This window comes from Prionailurus bengalensis, chromosome D4, assembly GCF_016509475.1.
Source record: "Prionailurus bengalensis isolate Pbe53 chromosome D4, Fcat_Pben_1.1_paternal_pri, whole genome shotgun sequence".
Taxonomy (NCBI): domain Eukaryota; kingdom Metazoa; phylum Chordata; class Mammalia; order Carnivora; family Felidae; genus Prionailurus; species Prionailurus bengalensis.
The window spans coordinates 14175490-14194111 of record NC_057359.1 but is presented as its reverse complement, the minus strand read 5'-3'; the positions used below and the strand labels follow the sequence as shown (position 1 = coordinate 14194111).

The window sequence follows — 18622 nt, the reverse complement described above, 5'->3', positions numbered from 1 at the left end:
GACCCCGACGCGGGGCTCGAACTCCCGGACCGCGAGATCGTGACCTGGCTGAAGTCGGACGCTTAACCGACTGCGCCACCCAGGCGCCCCAAACTTGCTGTTTTTATGGGTGTGTTAGGGCATTGATTGGTACCTTAGCACTTAAAGACAATATGCTGCACCTGGGGGCTACAGGCACAAATCATTTATTGTAAATTTTTTTTTTCAACGTTTTTTTTATTTATTTTTGGGACCCAGAGAAACAGAGCATGAACGGAGGAGGGGCAGAGAGAGAGGGAGACACAGAATCGGAAACAGGCTCCAGGCTCTGAGCCATCAGCCCAGAGCCCGACGCAGGGCTCGAACTCACGGACCGCGAGATCGTGACCTGGCTGAAGTCGGACACTTAACCGACTGCGCCATCCAGGCGCCCCACAAATCATTTATTTTAAATGCCTGAACAATTGAAAAATGAATACTTCAGTGTCCAGCTCTTGAGTACAGTTCACATCATGATCTCACAGTTCACTTCATGGAATCGTGCCCCACATTGGGCTCTGTGCTGACTGCAAAACCTGCTTGGGATTCTCTGTCTTCTCTCTCTCTCTCTCTCTCTCTCTCTCTCTCTCTCTCTCTCTCTCTCAATAAATAAACGGTTTTAAAAAAATGAATGCTTCAAGATGTAAATCCTTCTTGTTAGCACACATTTTATATCAAAAGAAACCCTCAAACGTAACAGAATGTTGTTCCATTTTTGCCAAAAGGAAACTTAAATTATCTCTTCAAAATAATTCATGAGTACTAGCCTCTTTACAGTGGCCTCCCAAATTAATTGGGAAGCATTTCAACTTTTTTTCTTTTTGGCCAGCCATCAAATAATCCTTTAGATAAAGTATTTCCCAACATTTTCAAAAGACACTCATGATATAACTTGATATATAAAAATATTACAGTTTTATAATCAGGAAATTGATTTGCTGTGTTGCATTTAATGGGAATTGGCCAGATGAAACATCTTTAGCTGGCAAATAAGTAATTTGTATGTGCAGTAATTGTCCTCAACTTAATGGTCTGTTTATTTAACTGCCTCTCTTAAGGATTTTAAATATATCAAAAGGTGTTTTAATGCATAGAGTGCAGTGTAAATAGAAATACAGTTTGCTAATCATCATGATTTCCAGAAAGATTCAAGCCATAAGTTACATTAGTGTTGTGAATCCTGGTTCAAAACAACAAAATAAAATCTATTTTGATTATATTTAGCATGAACTCAGTTTATATTCTATCAGGTCTTTAGGTATAACTGTAAGTTCTTATTTTCTTTACTCTTTTTCATTTAGATTGTTATTGATCAGGTACTTCCTATGTAGTGCTAGAGAAAACACATGGTCACTGACCTCATAGTAAAGACCATAGGCATTTATCGAGTAAGCCCACAGGTGAATACACGACAGGGATCACAATTTTCAACTGAAATGGAAAAGAACTGGGTGCTATGAAAAGGAATAACCTAACTTACATTTGGGGTTGACAAGATCTCTCTGAAAAGGGGGCATTTGAGATTGGAATAATGAGAAATCAGGTAGAGAGTGTGCAAATCCTGAAGCGGAAACAACTTTCATGCTTTTAAAGAAATGGAAGGTGAGGAGAGCATCCACAACCATAAGTGATGAAAGGAGCGGTATCAAAATAAATTTGGAAAAGCTAACAAAGGCCTGATCCCGTAAGGTCTTTAAGAACCTGTGGAGGGGCGTCTGGGTGGCTCAGTCGGTTGAGCGTCCGACTTTTCGGCTCAGGTCATGATCTCATGGTTCGTGAGTTCAAGCTCGGGGCCTGGAGCCTGCTTCGGATTCTGTGTCTGTCTGTCTGTCTCTCTCTCTCTCTCTCTCTCTCTCTGCTCCTCTACTGCTCACACTCTGTCTCTCTCTCAAGAATAAATAAAGATTAAAAATAAATAAATAGACATTAAAAAATTAAAAAAAAAAAAAGAAGAACCTGTGGAGAAGTAAGATTTTCTTGGAAGTACTGAAGGAAGCCATAGAAGAGTTCCTAAGCAGGTTATCACCTTGTAGGCTGTATAGAAAAGAAATTGTAGATTTGGAGAACATATGGGAGAAATTCACACTTACTCTCAAATACTTTCCATTTGTTTGTTTACTCACACATTTTGAATTCCTTCTGTTGTCTTATTCTACATAACCCTGGTCAGTCCTTTCATTTGCGAAAGCTGGGAACTGTAGTAAAGCATAGAAAAGTAACTTAATCAAGAGAATTGTGTGTCTTATCCACAGTTAAGGATAATAGAAATTGAATGACTTCTCCATTGAACTCTCTTTTTTGTATTTTTACTTTAAGCTATGGAGGCCAGTGTAAACTTCTTGCTATTTGATGCTGTTTTGACTTGTATTTAGTAATGCTCCATAGGTTTCCTTTTTTTGGAAAGTCATATTTAGAGACTATTTTTGTATTCTTGGTATTATTAATAGAATGTACAATCAGATTTCTCTTTCTGTGGGGGCAGTGAGAGGAAGAGAACTGTATTTAGTTGTATAAAGAAAGATATGTGAACATAGGATATGATGCCAAAAAAATCCAGGCAGATTACAAAGGAAAAGCTTCCTTTTCCTTTGGGATTCAATATAATAAAATATTCTCGTGGCGCCTGGGTGACTCACTCAGTTAAGCATCTGACCTGAGTCCTGATGCTGCGGTTCGTGAGTTCAAGCCCCTCATCAGGCTGTCTGCTGTCAGCAAGGAGCCGACTTCAAATCCTCTGTTCCCCCTTCCCCTCTGCCCCTTCCCTGTTCATGCTCGCTCACTCTCTCTGTTTCTCTAAATAAATAAGTAAATGAATAAATAAATAAATAAATAAATAAATAAATAAATAAATAGAGATTTAATAAAATAAAATATTCTTGCTGGAAAGCTCCAGCTCTCTCATTAAAATTGACACACTTAGGGATATAAGAATTCATTTTAAATAAAATTATAACTACAGCCTGATTGGTATGTAACCCAATTAATGAAGGATGAATGGACTACCCATCTTTAATGCTTGCTTTCTCTTTCATCCTAACAAGTATTTACGCCAGAGGTACACTACACATGTAGATCACCAAAAAACTAGCTATCGGATACTTCTCAAATCAGATATCAAAGATTTGCTCCAGCGGTTTTTTTGCAAGCCTCTGTTCCTCTTCTCTAGTTGCATTACTTGGCATTAAGCATCAGAAATGTTCTCTGTCAGCTTTGACTAAGACTTTGTAGATGTCATGTAGAAATTGTCTCTAAAAGGAAACAAGTCTGGAATATTCACTTGTTTCTTTGCTACTTGCCTCTTTAAAAAAAATACAAGATGAAATCTTTATTAACAGAAACATCCAGTAAATCAAGATTATCTTTATTTTGCAGAGTAGATATATGTACTACTAATGTGAAGAAACATTACTTTTAAATGTAGTCAAGTGTTGGGGCACCTGGGTGGCTCAGTCCGATGAGTGTCCGACTTCAGCTCAGGGCATGATCTCACAGTTTGTGGGTTCGAGCTCTGCTTTGAGCTTTGTGCTGACAGCTCAGAACCTGGAGCCTGCTTCACATTCTGTGTGTGTGTGTGTGTCTCAAATAGACATTAAAAAAATTTTTAAATGTACTCAAGTGTTGATATTTAACTGAAGGATGTGGTTTATACATTTTGCAATATGATCACCATTTGTTGATTTTCTACCTTCCTAATAGTGTGTTTCACATGCCTCCATGTAGTAGGTTGAAATATGTGCCTTTTTGAGGCTTCTTTTTGAAAATCTTAAATTTGAAATCTTAAAATTTAAATAAATTCTTGGGGTGCCTGGGTGGCTCAGTCAGTTAAGCATCTGACTTTGGCTCAGGTCATGACCTCATGGTTCGTGATTTTTGAGCCCCACATTGGGCTCTCTGCTGTCAGTACAGAACTTTGGATCTTCTGTCTCTCTCCTCTCTGTCCCTTCCCCGCTCACACTCTCTCTAGTTAATAAACATTATAAAAAAAAGTAATTCTTCAGCAGTACCATAGTTACCAAGTCACTGTGCTCCGCTTAAGTCATTGGTATGTAGGCTTTTATGCAGTTGCCTAAATGACTGTATCATTCTGTCTAATGCATGTGTAAAGAACTACAGTCGTTTCTATACATTGTTGAACAGAGATTTGTTTCTAAATTTTAAGTTTTTAAAATGTTTTCATTTATCTAATTCTTCCCTTTTCCAGTTTTTTCCCCCTCCTTTCTACTGTGCACCCTTTGCTTTAGTTCTTTCTTATGATCGTACTCTTACCTGTATTATTCTCTCACCCCGGAGAGTTTTTTCTCTGCTTTTGGAAATCACATCCTAGTCTCAGTTCTTACTTCACAAAGTTTCTCCTAATTATTGATATCTACGTTTGATTTCTGAAGCTTAAAATCTACCCCATGTTCTATAAGTACTTAATTTTTTATAAGATGAAAAGAGCATTGATTTATTAATAATAAATTATACGTATCATTCATTATAATACATTTAATATATTGACTACCAATTTACAAAAGAACACATGAATTTAGGATAAAAAGAGACTTGAATGAACATGAAACTAGTTGCCATATGTTTTCAACTGAAGAAAAAACCTCAGAGCCATTAAATGATTTACCAAAAGTCTGAAAGAATATAAATTGACTCTCAATTGATCAGGTGTGCTGTTGTTTTCTTTAATTAGGCATGTAAACTTTTTTTTTGAAGTAATTATTCTAGTTCTTGTTATGTACTCCTTAAGAAAACGTACACAGAAGGTAAAATTTTCATGTTTGAAGAAACATTGACAAAATGTTGATTTGTTGAGATAGGAAAGGTATTAAGCACAAGTGAGGGTGACAAGTGGTGATTACACATTTTCTAGGAGTAGTGGTGTTTCTTCAAATCTGTACTTACTGATGAGTATAGCTAAGGAAACGCAGCTGGCAGGAAGAGGAAAAGGAAGTGGTGGAGATGGCAGCGTGTATAGATGACCAGACTGTTGGTAGACCGACTGAAGGCCATATTAGTGAGGACTGACCGACTTGTTACAGTGTGTGTAAAGAGAGGCAATGATGTTGTTCAGGAATACTACTCTTGACCTCATAAGTGCCATAATCCCTCCCTGTATCCCCACTAAACATAGAAATTATATAGATGGAGAAGGACTGATAGACTAATAAGAGGAATATACTTATATGCTGCTTATCATGCACTTCTGTTGTTCTTTTCTCCACATGGTTGATAAAAATACCTTTTTCAAAATGAGTATTTGGAGGGACAGTTGAAATTCTACTCTCATCCACTCTGTGGATCAAAACCACCATGTCATTTGGTTTGGTTTTGCTTCTTATTTGCTGAAACAGATTTATATGTGCTCTACTGCTTTATTAAATAAGTGGTAGGGTAACACTGACTTAATTTAAATAACTGAAGTTTCATTCCTTCACCAAATAAACTTTTTTAAGAGGTTATCTCAGAACTGGCCTAGTGAAAGAGCCTATTCTTTTGAGAATTAATGTTTAATACATAAATGCTGATTTGGACCATTTCCATTTTCAGTCTGTCAATAATAGAGAAGAATGTCATCAAAACAAGGCATTAGAAATTTCTTTCCTTTCAAAAAGGAGTCTTTGGGGGGCCGCCTGGGTGGCTCAGTTGGTTGAGTGAGTGGTGGAGCATCCGACTTGGGCTCAGGTCATGATCTTGTGGTTCGTGAGTTCCAGTCCCGTGGACAGTTCCAGCCTGTGCTGGCAACTCAGAACCTGGGGTCTGCCTCAGAATCTGTGTCTCTCTTTGCCCCTCCCCTGCTCACACTCTGTCTCTCTCTCCCTCCATGTCTCTCCCCCACCCCCCGTCTCCCAAAAACTGAATAAAAACATTAAAAAATGTTTTTTCTTAAAAAAAGGAGTTTTTGGACAAAATGTTAAAGTAGAAGATAAAAGCTAAAGAAACTAAGGGAAAAGGTAACTGTCAGAGAAAAAAAGATAAGACCCTAGGTACATTTAATAAGAGGAAAGTCCAAGAGTCCAAAAAACCTTTTGGAATGAATAAATTATTACTTTGTTCCCATTATATTCAGACACTTACTCCATTAGTTGTTCTTAGCTACTTTATACTTACATTCAAGATTAAGAGGCCTGTATCCTAGAATGTAATTTAAGTGCCATTGAATTCAAGCCTTTGATGTTAGAGATAAGGAGGCTGAGATCCAGGGAAAAGTGACTTCCTTAATGTCTCAGAGCTAGTTAGTGTGAGAGTAGGGAATAGAATCCAGCCTTTCTCATTCATAGACCAGGGTTCTTTTTACTATACCACAGACCAGTTATGGAAAAAAAAAAAAATTTTAAAGGCAGGAGGATGAAACCTGATACGTAGTTAAATTGACAGTAGTCATTGTGTATACTTTTATATGTTCTTCTGATTTTTAAAATAAATGATAGTTGACATTTCTTCCTCACTGTAAGGAGAAGCTCATGATTTTTTCCAGCCCTTGACATTGTTAGAAGTTTTATGTCTTAGGAAGTAGTTTCTTTGCTAGATGATTTCATATCCTATATAACAAGGTTACAAGAAGTTAATAATATGGATGTGTTAAAGCCCTCTAAGCCAACTGTAATTAATTTTATAACTTATTGGAGCTCCTCTTTATAGGGAGAAAGAGAGCTGTAACTTTTCTTGGATTAATCTTTAGGTAAGAAGGGTAAATCAATCTATTAGCATTAATTGGCATTTAAAATTATTTCTAGTTATAAATTTTTGTGTCTTCCATAAAAATTTTCTTATTCCCTACTTTTCTGGAGTCTACAAGTAGATATCCCAAGCCTTATTTTATTCTAAGAAGTTTTCCATATAACAGCCCCAAAGCTTCTGGAAGTATGTATGTGTGTATATATATATATATACATACATACACACACACACACACACACACGCACACACACAATATTCCTAACCCAAAAAGAACCCTTTATGTATCAACATGAAAATGTATACATAGACTTGATGAGTTTTCTCTTTTCTAGTTTTCTTTTTAATCATGACATTTGCCTTTTTTTTCTTTAACAGGCTTTAATTATCTTCTTTCTTGTTTAAGACTATGTGGTAAACACAACTGGAGCCTGTGCCCACTGCACAGAGACTCTGGTGTGTGTCTTTACAAGATGGTCAGTGAATTCCTGATAGGGAGACTTGATGAACATTCTCTTTCCAGAGGCCAGGGAGGGGAGACAGGTGTAGGTCTTGGGAATCAAAAGTGGCCTTGGTGAAGTTGCCCGGGGGGCAGGGCAGACCCTGGCTGGCGTGTAGCAGGCGTCAGTACTGTCATCGTCCGTATCTTCTTGGGCTCAGGGACGGAGACAGTGCCAGTGCCCCTGGGGCTGAGGATGAGATTGACCAGCACAGAGCGACAGTGGCTGCTCACCCTGCATGGGACAGTGTGGGGCCTGATGATCTTGTTCCCCGAGTCACCTCGCCACACAGGTCACTGGAAAGCTTGGTGGAGATTATGGCCTCACGGATAGCAGTGGCTACCTCCCTGGAGCACTTAACACCCAGTTAAGTCCACAATGGACATGTCCATTGTCCTCTCCGATGACAACAAATACCTAGAACCTGGTCCACTGGGAGTCTGCTTTTGTGCCAACATAGTCTTCAAAACCTTATCCTTGAGGGATGCCCCCAGGAAAAAGTCAGTAATCTCATATTCCTTGGTGGGCAGGGAGAAGAGATAGATCTCCTCCAGGAAGTGATCTTCATGTCTTTGACCAGGAGGCACAGCTTGGTCATGGGGATCCACTCCTTTTCTTCGGCCTTGACTCTGTGAGCTCTGTGGTCTTGGCGGCTTCGACTCCCACCACGACCCTGACCCCTGGATGCTTCTGTAAAAGCCACCAGAAGCTACCGCTCTGGCCTCCCATCACAGGACCCTTCCACGGCACTGGTGTCTTCCACCACTTGGTGTTTTCTCTTTTCTCAGGGAAGCACATTTGCCTTTTAAAAGGTGGGGATAGGAGTGTCTGGGTGGCTCAGTCCATTAAAGCCTCTGACTTCTGCTCATGTTATGACCTCAGTGTTCACGAGTTAGAGCCCAACCCTTATGTTGGGCTCTGCTGACAGCTCAGAGCCTGGAGCCTGCTTCAGATTCTGTCTGCCTCTCTCTCTGCCCCTCCCCGGGTCACACTCTCTCAATAAATAAACAAAGAAACAAACACACAAACATTTAAATAAAAAGGTGGGGAGAAAGTGATAGTCCTTTGTCCTCAGGAAGGAGTTTGTGTATGTCTTTTAGGAGAAGAGAAATGTGTATATCCCTGTTTCTTCAGTTGATATTAGCGTGATAATTTTAGTACCTTTTTACAGATCTTCTGTGAAAAGCTGGCAGCCTTACTCTAAAACTCTGGCATCTCGTTATATTCACAGACCAGAATTCTAATCCTCTCCCCTCCCCAGTTATCTGTAAATCTACCTCCAATAAGGGCTCAAGGTATTTTTTTAGAAGTATAATATCTTGACCAAGCCCTCTGGAACCTCCACTGCGAAGGTGAAAGAACTAGGGGTATTCCTTAATGGCCAGGTGAAGGCATATCCCCAGACCAAGAATAAGAAGTCTGCTACCAGAATTGTAATTTAGTTTGTGTGCAGTGCCAAAAGAGAAAAAAGAAATTGAAGTCAGGAGTACAAAGTAGAAATTCCTGCCTAGAACTGAGACTATTAATCATTGAGAAGTAAAGTTTGGGACAGAATGAGTATTTACAGAATCAAGGTATAGGTAGGTTAACATCCAGGTTGGTTTCTTTTGTGACGGAAAAGCCTCCGTGCAACTTTGGAGATCTCCATCACATACATGCAAAAGGGATGAGTTTTTATAGCTTTTCAGATACCTCTATAAAAAGTAAGATGCCATAGTCATTCTAGATTGGGTGCATGGTAAGACTTGAGGATAAAATGAATATGTAACAGAAATCTTAACTGAAGAACTTCCAGACTTTTGAGAAGATTGTTTTCAGGGCACTCTGTTTTTAAATGTTTTGGATGCTGCTTCTACAAACTTTGCATACAGTTTTGGCAGTTGTAGAACCACAGATGTTCTTTTTCTTTTTTTAATGTTTATTTTTGAGAGACAGACAGACAGAGCATGAGCAGGGGAGGGGCAGAGAGAGGGAGACACAGAATCTGAAGAAGACTCCAGGCTCTCAGCTGTCAGCACAGAGCCTGACGTGGGGCTCAAACTCAAAAACTGTGAGATGATGACCTAAGCCAAAGTCAGATGGTTAATTAATCAACAGAGCCACACAGGAGGCCCTCTTTTTTTTTTTTTTTTTAATGTTTATTTATTTTGAGAGAGAGAGCTAGTGGGGGAGGGATAGAGAATGGGAGAGATAGAGAATCCCAAGCAGGCTCTGCTCTGTCATCACAGAGCCTGAAGTGGGGCTTGAACTCATGACCTGAGCCAAAATCAATAGTTGGACGCTTAGCTGACTGAGCAACTGAGGCATCCCCGGATATTCTTAATAGTGGTGCTAGCTCAGGTGATTTTCAGGTTTGACCCCAAGCTGATAACCTACTGATTTCAGTTTTGCATGGGATTGATTATAAAGAGTACCTAGCTCAGAACCATCCACATAAGGGTTTGTCCAACGTCAAGTCTGAGAGCAGTATATCACTGTATTGCCATTTGGGGTAGAGGATGTTAATAAGAAACAATTTATTAAGCATTAGAGTATTGACTAGATGGCATGGTAGAGGGTAAAGGCTTGATACATTCTTCAGATTACCCAGACTTTTCAAAGAAAGGTAATGTAGCACTTTCCTACTTTACAGACCAACATTGGCTTATAGCCTTCTTTTTTGTTTTTAAGTTGTATTTATTTACTTTGAGAGAGAGACAGAGAATCCCGAGCAAGCTCTGCCTTGTCAGTGCAGAGCCCAACACGGGGCTCGAAGTCATGAACCATGAGATCATGACCTGAGCCAAAACCAAGAGCTGGTCACTTAACCAACTGTGCCACCCAGGTGCCCCTGGCTTATAGCCTTCTTAATGCACCCCTAGTTCAGTCAAAGCTGGTCTAAGAGGGCAGAACAAGCAGCAGTGAGAATGGTTCCTGAAATGTCACTTAAAGTTGGCAGAGCTGAAATTTTCCACACTGCTCTTCTGCAAAAAGCAGGAAAATCTTGAGTAAGATGCAAAAAATAGTTAATTCAGCCCTGAGAGACAGTATGCCCATTTGACCAGGACATAGGCCTTAGGCATGTAATTAGGTCTAGTCAGTCCTTGAAGGGTTATAGTATCTTGGCTTCCATATCTAAGAACACCTTTCTGATGGCAACCACTGAAACTCAAATTGTTGTTGACATGGTGGGGGAGACAGAGGATAGGACTTCTAAGCAATGTGTAATCATGGGGTTGGTGATTTGTACTTGGCCCCACAACTGACAGAGAGTAAAGGAGCAACATAAACACATGCTGCTCCTCAAAGCCCCTGTCAGACGTCTAGGTCAAAGTTCCTGTGTAACATCCTTGTGCATTTATCCACCTACTTTCCCTTGATAATGGTACCTCATTGGATAGGGATGACTTTTGGTCTCACTGTGAATGTGTCCATTGGGTTAGTACAAAGTCTACCAAGCTTTCCATTGCTCAGGAATCTACCATATCCATGCCTCCTAATAATTCCAAGAGACGCTCTTCTCAGGGAGATGAAAATTCTGAAATGAAACATAAAAAAAGAGGGATGGATTTGGATCCAGCCACCCTAGGTTTTTTTCCTGTTTAGAACTGAGACATTTTAGGTGGCCTACCTTTGTTAAAATGGTCTGTCACCCTGAAGCACAAGCAGAATTGTCATCAGGCTTCCTGCCAGTAAACTCTGTTATCATATACGTTGCCTTCAGATCTTTTTCAGTTACAAGCCACCCAGGGTCCCCAGTGGACCCAATGGCTCTCTGGGGATTAGTCTGCCCTCTCACGAGGTACACTGGGCAGCCAGTTTGCCTCCCTTTACAGTGAGTGCCTTCTGCACATTATTATCTTTAGCCCCCTCTACCCAAGTAGAAGCTTGGATTTAGTGTAGGGGTTGGGTGGATGATTTATGTGCTTGTAAGCATGGAGCTAAGAGTGATTTGAAAGTGAAATAAAGCACATAACCAAGTCTTAAAAATTGAAAGGAGAATTCAGGCATAAGGAAACTGGACAGAAACTCAAACTTCAGATAGAAGGTAACAGAATAAAACTCAGAAATATCAGACTAGAGAAAGAGGGCTCAAAAAGAAAGTAAAATATAGGGGCGCCTGGGTGGCTCAGTCGGTTAAGCATCCGACTTCCCTCAGGTCATGATCTCATGGTTTGTGGGTTTTAGCCCCGCATCAGGGGGGCTGTGCTGATAGCTGTCTGTGCTGACAGCTCAGAGCCTGGACCCTGCTTCCGATTCTGTGTCTCCCTCTCTCTGCCTCCCCCATTCATACTGTGTGTGTGTCTCTCTCTTTCAAAAATAAACATTAAAAAAAAAAAGTAAAATGTAATACAACAACAATGGCCACAAGTACCTTAGTGGGAAAGGAATTATTCAAGGGCTCCAAAGTGGCTCACATTCCAAGCTGGTTTATGTATCACCAATACCAATTCCGTCTGTTTCCATGCTAATGCATAGCCCAGGGAGGTTGCCAAGCTTTCATAGAAACAAATCATTCAACAGCACATTTAAGGCTTGGAGATAGAATTCTGGTACCAGTGACTGATTGGATCTCAGCTCTTAGTGTTTCTTGGAACAGGAAACCTCTCAGTTTGAATTTCAGATTTGTTAGGTCTTGCTTATTTTACTTACTTCTCAAAGCAACCTTGTGAGATAGGTAGTATTCCCATTATACATCATTGCAAGGACAGACCTCTTCATCTGTCCTCAAGTAATTGACACTGAATGGTGAATCTATTAATTCTAAAAGTCTAACTATCAGACATTGTTCAATAGACTCATTATATTAGCAGTTTCTGTGCAGTAGGCAGCATTGTTTTGTGAGGTATCATCCATTTCTCTGACTTCATTGGGGTAGACAGCTACTACAGAAGTGTTTGTTTTTTTAAATACTTTATTAAGGTGTAATTGACCATAAGCTGCACATATTAAAAGTAGACAATTTGATTTTTTTTCAGTTGAAGTATAGTTGACCATAAGTATTTTTAAAAAGAGTTAAAAATAGAGGGAAAAGATAGTAAGAGACAACAGATCAAAAAACTTTAAAACAAAAAACATGTTAGTAAATCTAATTATTGACTATAAGAAAATACAACTAATTTTTCTTTAGCACAGAGAGAACACTCCCCAACTAAATTATATGAGGTTAACATATAATCTACAAAAACCTGACGAGTGTATGAAAATAGACCATGAAAGGCCATTCTCAATCATTAAATATAAATGAAAAAATTCTATGTAAACTATTAGCAAAGTGAGTCTGGCAATACATTAAAAAGATTTACATTATCACCAATTTAGGATTATTCCACGAATGTCAAGTTGGGTTTTTGGAATTTATCCTGTTAAAGCTCTGAAAAACTAGGAAAGAAGGAAACTTCCTTAATCTCTAAAGGACATCCATAAAAATTCTGTAGGAAAAGTTATCCTTAGAAAAAGAATACCATCAGTGTTTCAACATTAAGAAAGTGTGCTGGAATTCTGGTAGTAAAGTGCCGTAAAAGAAGAAAAAACAATTAGAGAATGAGAATTTACAAAAACTCACATGTGTACTGTCAGTGCACAAAAACATTGCATTTCTATACATCAACAAAGATAAGAAAGTAGAATTTTTTTTTTTTTAATTTACATCCAAGTTAGCATGTAGTGCAACAATGATTTCAGGGGTAGATTCCTCAATGCCCCTTACCCATTTAGCCCCCCCCCCCCCCCCACACACACACAACCCCTCCAGTAACCCTCTGTTTGTTCTCCATGTATAAGAGTCTCTTATGTTTTGTCCCCCTCCCTGTTTTTATACTATTTTTGCTTCCCTTTCTTTGTGTTCATCTTTTCTGTGTCTTAGAATCATATGAGTGAAGTCATATGATATTTGTCTTTTTCCAACTGACTAATTTCGCTTAGCATAATACCCTCTAGTTCCATCCACGTAGTTGCAAATAGAATTTTTAAAAAGATGTAAATAGGGATATCTTGTTCAAGAATATAAATTGTGCACTGAAAGATTTCAGTTCTTCCCAAATTAATTTCTAGTTGCAGTACCATTCGTTGACATCTTAACAGAGTATCACTTACATTCATTAATGTATCAGAGTTAATCCAAATGACAAATCCCCATGGGTTGGTAGTACAGATGTTACTACAAACTGATGCCACCTTTGAGAACAGTTTGGTGGTCCATTTAATAATATTGAAGGATATATCCAAAGACTTGTGAAATCCTTACACATTTGAAGCTCACTGAAATAATATTATTTTCACATAATAAGTAAAATTTGCCCTTTTTATTTTATTTACTTAGTTAGTTTTTAGTTTTATTTAAGTAATCTCTACACCCAACGTAGAATTGGAACTCACAATCCTTGGTTTAAGAGCCACATGCTCTTCTGATTAAGCCAGCCCCAAAACACTCCAAAATTTGCCTTTTTAAAAGAGCGACCTCAATCCTCAGGAAAGAGCAAGCAAAGCTGTGAATATACAGATACCAGTTCAGATTTTACTTATTTTTTGCCGTCTGGTAACCAAAACCACTTCCTCTTTCCCCAGATACATTCTCTCACATTCTGAACCACTTATTTTCTTCATCCAGTCTTAGTTTTTTTTAAATGTTTATTTTTGAGACAAAATCTGAAGCACATTCCAGGCTCTGAGGTGTCAGCACAGAGCCTAACGCGCGGGGCTCAGACTTAACGAACCCTGAGATCAAGACCTGAGCCCAAAATCAGGCACTTAACCAACTGAGCCACCCAGGTGCCCCTGGATTTTTTTTTAACTTAATGTTTGTTGGGGTTTTTGGATATGAAATGGGAAGGTCTTTCATCCTTATTTTTCTTCTGCTGCTGGATTTATTATTCTCTCTCCATGTTCACACCATAGCAAAACGTTTCATTCTTACACACTAATTTAACTCTGTGATTAAAGAGCATGTCCCCTGGACCCAAACTGCTGAATATGAAAACTGGTTTTACTATTTACTAGCAATGTGATCTTAGAAGATTTAAACTTCTCTGTTTCTTCTTCTCTAAATTGGGCCAGGGGGAGGATAATGGCATCTGTCTTATAGGGTTGTTCTGAGGATTAAATAAGGTTAATACTTAGGAAGGTTTTATAGGATCTAGCTACATATAATTGTATTTTTATAAATGAACAGTAGCTTGGCTTTCATAACCTACCACAATTTCAAACCTGCAAATTTAGATTCTTCAGTGTGAAAGTTAGTGATAATACTATTTGATTTGTCTTGTTTTACAACCTTAAGCTCAGCTAACATGGGCTTTTGAGTGACTTCTGTGTGACAGCCATTGCGAGAAGTAGATATACTTGAATGTTAAGTATATGAAATGAAATATGTATGTAATAAGGTTCAAAACGTTGGTAATTTACAAAGTAGTCAGTTGGCTAATTATACAAAAAAGAAACATTTTTAAGCCCAGGAAGTCTAGCTCCTTGAAACCGGACTTCCTGGGCCCTTCATATACATTTCCATACTTTAAAAAAATTTTTTTAGCATTTATTCATTTTTGAGAGACAGAGACAGAGTGGAAGCGGGGGAGGGGCAGAGAGAGAGAGGGGGAGACAGAATCAGTAGCCGGCTTCAGGCTTTGTGAGCTGTCAGCACAGAGCCGGACGCAAGGCTCAAACTCACGAGCCGCGAGATCATGACCTGAGTTGAAGTCGGACGCTCAACCGACTGGCCACCCAGGTGCGCCATACATTTCCATACTTTCAGAAGATACTTTTCTGAAAGGTGGCTCAGTCGGTTGAGCGTCCGACTTCAGCTCAGGTCATGCATGATCTCACGGCTCCTGAGTTCGAGCCCCGCGTTGGACTCTGTGCTGACAGCTTGGAGCCTGGAGCCGCCTTCAGATTCTGTGCCTCCCTCTCTCTTTGCCCCAACCCACTCGCATTCTGTCTCTCTCAAAAATAAATAAACATTAAAAAAAATTTTTTTTAAATAAAAAGATGTATGGAGTGGAATTTAATTTTTTAGTGATAATTCAGTGTACTGTAGATATAAAATGTTAAAAACTTTTTAAACTTAGAGAATTTGCAGGGTAAATGTTTAAATATAAATTTAAACTGGGTGGGTCAGTTGGTTAGGTGTCCGACTTAGGTCCAGGTCATGATCCCGTGCTTCATTGGTTTAAACTCCATGTCCGCCTCTGTGCTGACACCTCAGAGCCTGGAGCCTACTTCAGATTCTGTGTCTCCCTCTCTCTCTGCCCCTCCCATTTGCACTCTGTCTCCCAAAGATAAAAATAAATATTAAAAATTTTTTAAATTGAAATACATAAAGTTTTATTTTAGGACCTTAAGTGTTGTTGTTGTTGTTGTTGTTGTTGTTGTTAAGTAAACTCCACCCCCAACATGCAGCTTGAACTCAAAATCCCAAGATCAAGAGTTGCATTCACTCCCAACTGAGCCAGCCAGGAGCCCCAGGAACTTTTTTTTCTTTTTTTGAATACTTGAGAGCTCACATAATTTTCATGTATCATATGTTAAATTTTTAAGTATATTTACCTCCAACTTTAAAATTTACTTTGAAATATTAGCCAGTTTTATTTAACTATACAAGTTGCTGGATGTGACATCTCTTTGTTTTTGATTGATGGAAAGTAAGAATTCAAACAATAAATCTACATTAGAGTAAAACTAAAAATATTTTTATGCTTTTCGAAACATTATTCCCTACCAAAAGAAATGAAATCAGAGACTGTAACAGATGTTTATTCACCCATGTTCATAATAGCATTGCTCTCAGCCAACAAGTGTCCAACAGATTAATAATAAATAAGGAAAATGTGGTATATACATAAAGTGGGATATTATTCAGCTTTTAAAGGGAAGGAGATTCTAACACATGCTACAATGTGATAAACGTAAAGATACTATGCTAAGTGGAATAAGCCAGTCTCAAAAGGACAAATAGGATATTTTATGACAAATATCATATGATCCAGCTGATGGTGATGAGTGCAACATAATGTAAATGTACTAATGCCACAGAATTGTACACTTAAAAATGCTTAAAATGATAAATGTTATGTATATTTTACCACAATTTTTAAAAAAAAATTTTTTTTTTAACGTTTTTATTTATTTTTGAGACAGAGAGAGACAGAGCATGAACGGGGGAGGGGCAAAGAGAGAGGGAGACACAGAATCGGAAGCAGGCTCCAGGCTCCGAGCCATCAGCCCAGAGCCCGACGTGGGGCTCGAACTCCCGGACCGCGAGATCGTGACCTGGCTGAAGTCGGACGCTTAACCGACTGCGCCACCCAGGCGCCCCTACCACAATTTTTAAAACTAAGCATTGTTTCCCCACAGTGGCCAGGAGATAAAGAAATCACTAATTTTGGAAAATAGTTATAAGACTCAGAAATCTCTCTCACCCCCTCACAAACACCTGCACATTCCTCCTCTACCTTTATTACCTCCCCCCTCCCAAATTATAAGTCATTAACTATAACTTGCCTAATACAAATTAATGTCCTTGAGGTACTTTGTTTTTAGTTGTTGGGGGGAAGCTTTGAGCATATCTGAAGTTTGTCAAATTATAAATTTCTTTATCCTTTTACATGCTACAGAATATTGAATGAATCAGAAGTGAGAATTTAAAAGCATCTTAGTTATAAAGTTGCATAAGGAAGAATCCTTAATATCTAGTCCAAACTTCTCATTTTATAGAAAAAGAAAATTGTATATAAAGAGCTTGACTTTCCTAAACTCCCAACTTTTTAGTAGTAAAATTAGAACTGAAAGCCAAAGCCAGGTCTCTTAATTGTTAGCTTAGTGGTTTCTGGCCCACCCTGTACCTGTTAGAAGCCCTAATTGCATTACTAGATCAAATAGTTTGAGCTAAACTATTTTGTGTCCTTGAGTATTTGTAAAGTATCTTCTATTCCCATTAAGCATGATAAACATAAGACACTTGTTTGTGCCATAGGCAGAGATAGATGGATGGTGGGTGGGTGGGTGGGTGGGTGTGTGTGTGTGTGTGTGTGTGTGTGTGTGTGTGTGTACAAGGTGTATGTGAGAGAGAGATTTGAGACTTGAGTCCTATTCTCACATAAAGTAGTATATCCCCAGTAATCTTCCTTATTTTATTAAAATGAACAGTGAAGAACCAATCCCACAGCATGAAAATCCAAGATGAACAGGGCAACAAACATTATCCAAAAAACACAGATGGACAGAACAACAAAAATCTGTCTACATTAATATTCTAAGGCAGATTTGAGAGGATGATATTGCACCCATAAAACTGAAACAGAATCCTAATGTTAGAATTGATTCTACACTCTAGAATATTAAAGTAATGATCTGTAAGATGAACTTACAAGAAATTCCCTAGAGCACAGAGCTGAAAGAGATGGGAAAAGGAAAGAAAAGTAGGTATAATAGATGATCCTAGGAGTTTTAAATTGGAATTCCTAATGGAATAGAGACAATAGAGGAAATAATTTTTTAAAAAATAATAGAAGGAAAAGTCTTTGCTAAATCAAGTCCTGGGGTTTTTGATCAAAAGGACCTGCTAAATGCAAATAGAATGGATGAAAAATAACACACACGTTGATTTCAGAGCTAAAGAAAGATAAAGGAGAATCTTGTCAATTTTTTGTGAGATAAAGATGGGCATCACTTCAAAAAACAAAAATTAGATTGGTGTTACACATCACCATAGGATGCTAGAAGATGTGAGCCAATAATTTAAATTTTGAGGGAAAGTTTTAAAAACAATCTATAATTGTGAAGCATGCCTACCTAGTTTCTCCTAGGTATGAAACCAAAGTAAGAGCTTTTTGAAAGTATGTGTGTAAAAATCTGGTTTTCTTCCCCAGGTCCTTGGGAAGAAGGCAGGGCAAAAGGCTTGGAAATATATTACAACAAAACCAAAGAATCTCACCAAAAGGTTAAAATGTGAGATTAAGAAACAACACAAATACGTAATGAAAAATGTAATTCTGGGTAGACCAACAACTGTGCTATGTACTGGCCCAGATCATAATTGTTTCAGGTTAAAACAGAACTCATTGGGGTCTGAGAATGTCTTCAAAAACAACATGGATTCTGTTGGCACAGATTCCGAGAGTAAGAAGTTAGAATGTGTTAAATATGCTAAAAAGCTTGTGGGGTAAAATTAGTCTCTTCAGAAAGTCCAAATATGAAGCAAATTGACATGTGCCTTATTTTTGAGCAATTACCTGAGTGTAAACACCTCAACACTTGGAATTAAGTGATCTAAAATAACTATTCATTCTCTGGGTTTTATCGCACTGCTTTGATGGCAGTGAATAATATTATAAATAGTTTTTGTTGTTACTCAATTTTTAAAAATCAACCTAAAGAAAAAACATAGGAAAACATAATAGTTATAAAACAAGCTGCAAATGAGATAAAACTTAGGTATGTGAGTACATGAGGAGCCAGTGGAA

General features: G+C 38.4%; 1 protein-coding gene and 1 pseudogene across 3 annotated transcripts in view; one reads left to right on the top strand and one right to left on the bottom strand.

The window, feature by feature from the left end:
• The window catches only part of ABHD17B (abhydrolase domain containing 17B, depalmitoylase), a 53404-nt gene that overhangs the window by 11440 nt on the left and 23342 nt on the right, over positions 1–18622 (top strand). Inside the window, exon 3 of one of the 3 annotated variants that reach the window (XM_043565818.1) lies at positions 1320–1418. The exons of the other annotated variants lie outside the window; for them this stretch is intronic. Within the exon in view, the coding sequence (XP_043421753.1) occupies positions 1365–1418 (54 nt within the window). The 5' untranslated portion in view covers positions 1320–1364. The remainder of the gene's footprint in view (positions 1–1319; positions 1419–18622) is intronic. 3 annotated transcript variants of the gene reach the window in all.
• On the bottom strand, positions 7024–13242 carry LOC122475096 (annotated as a pseudogene).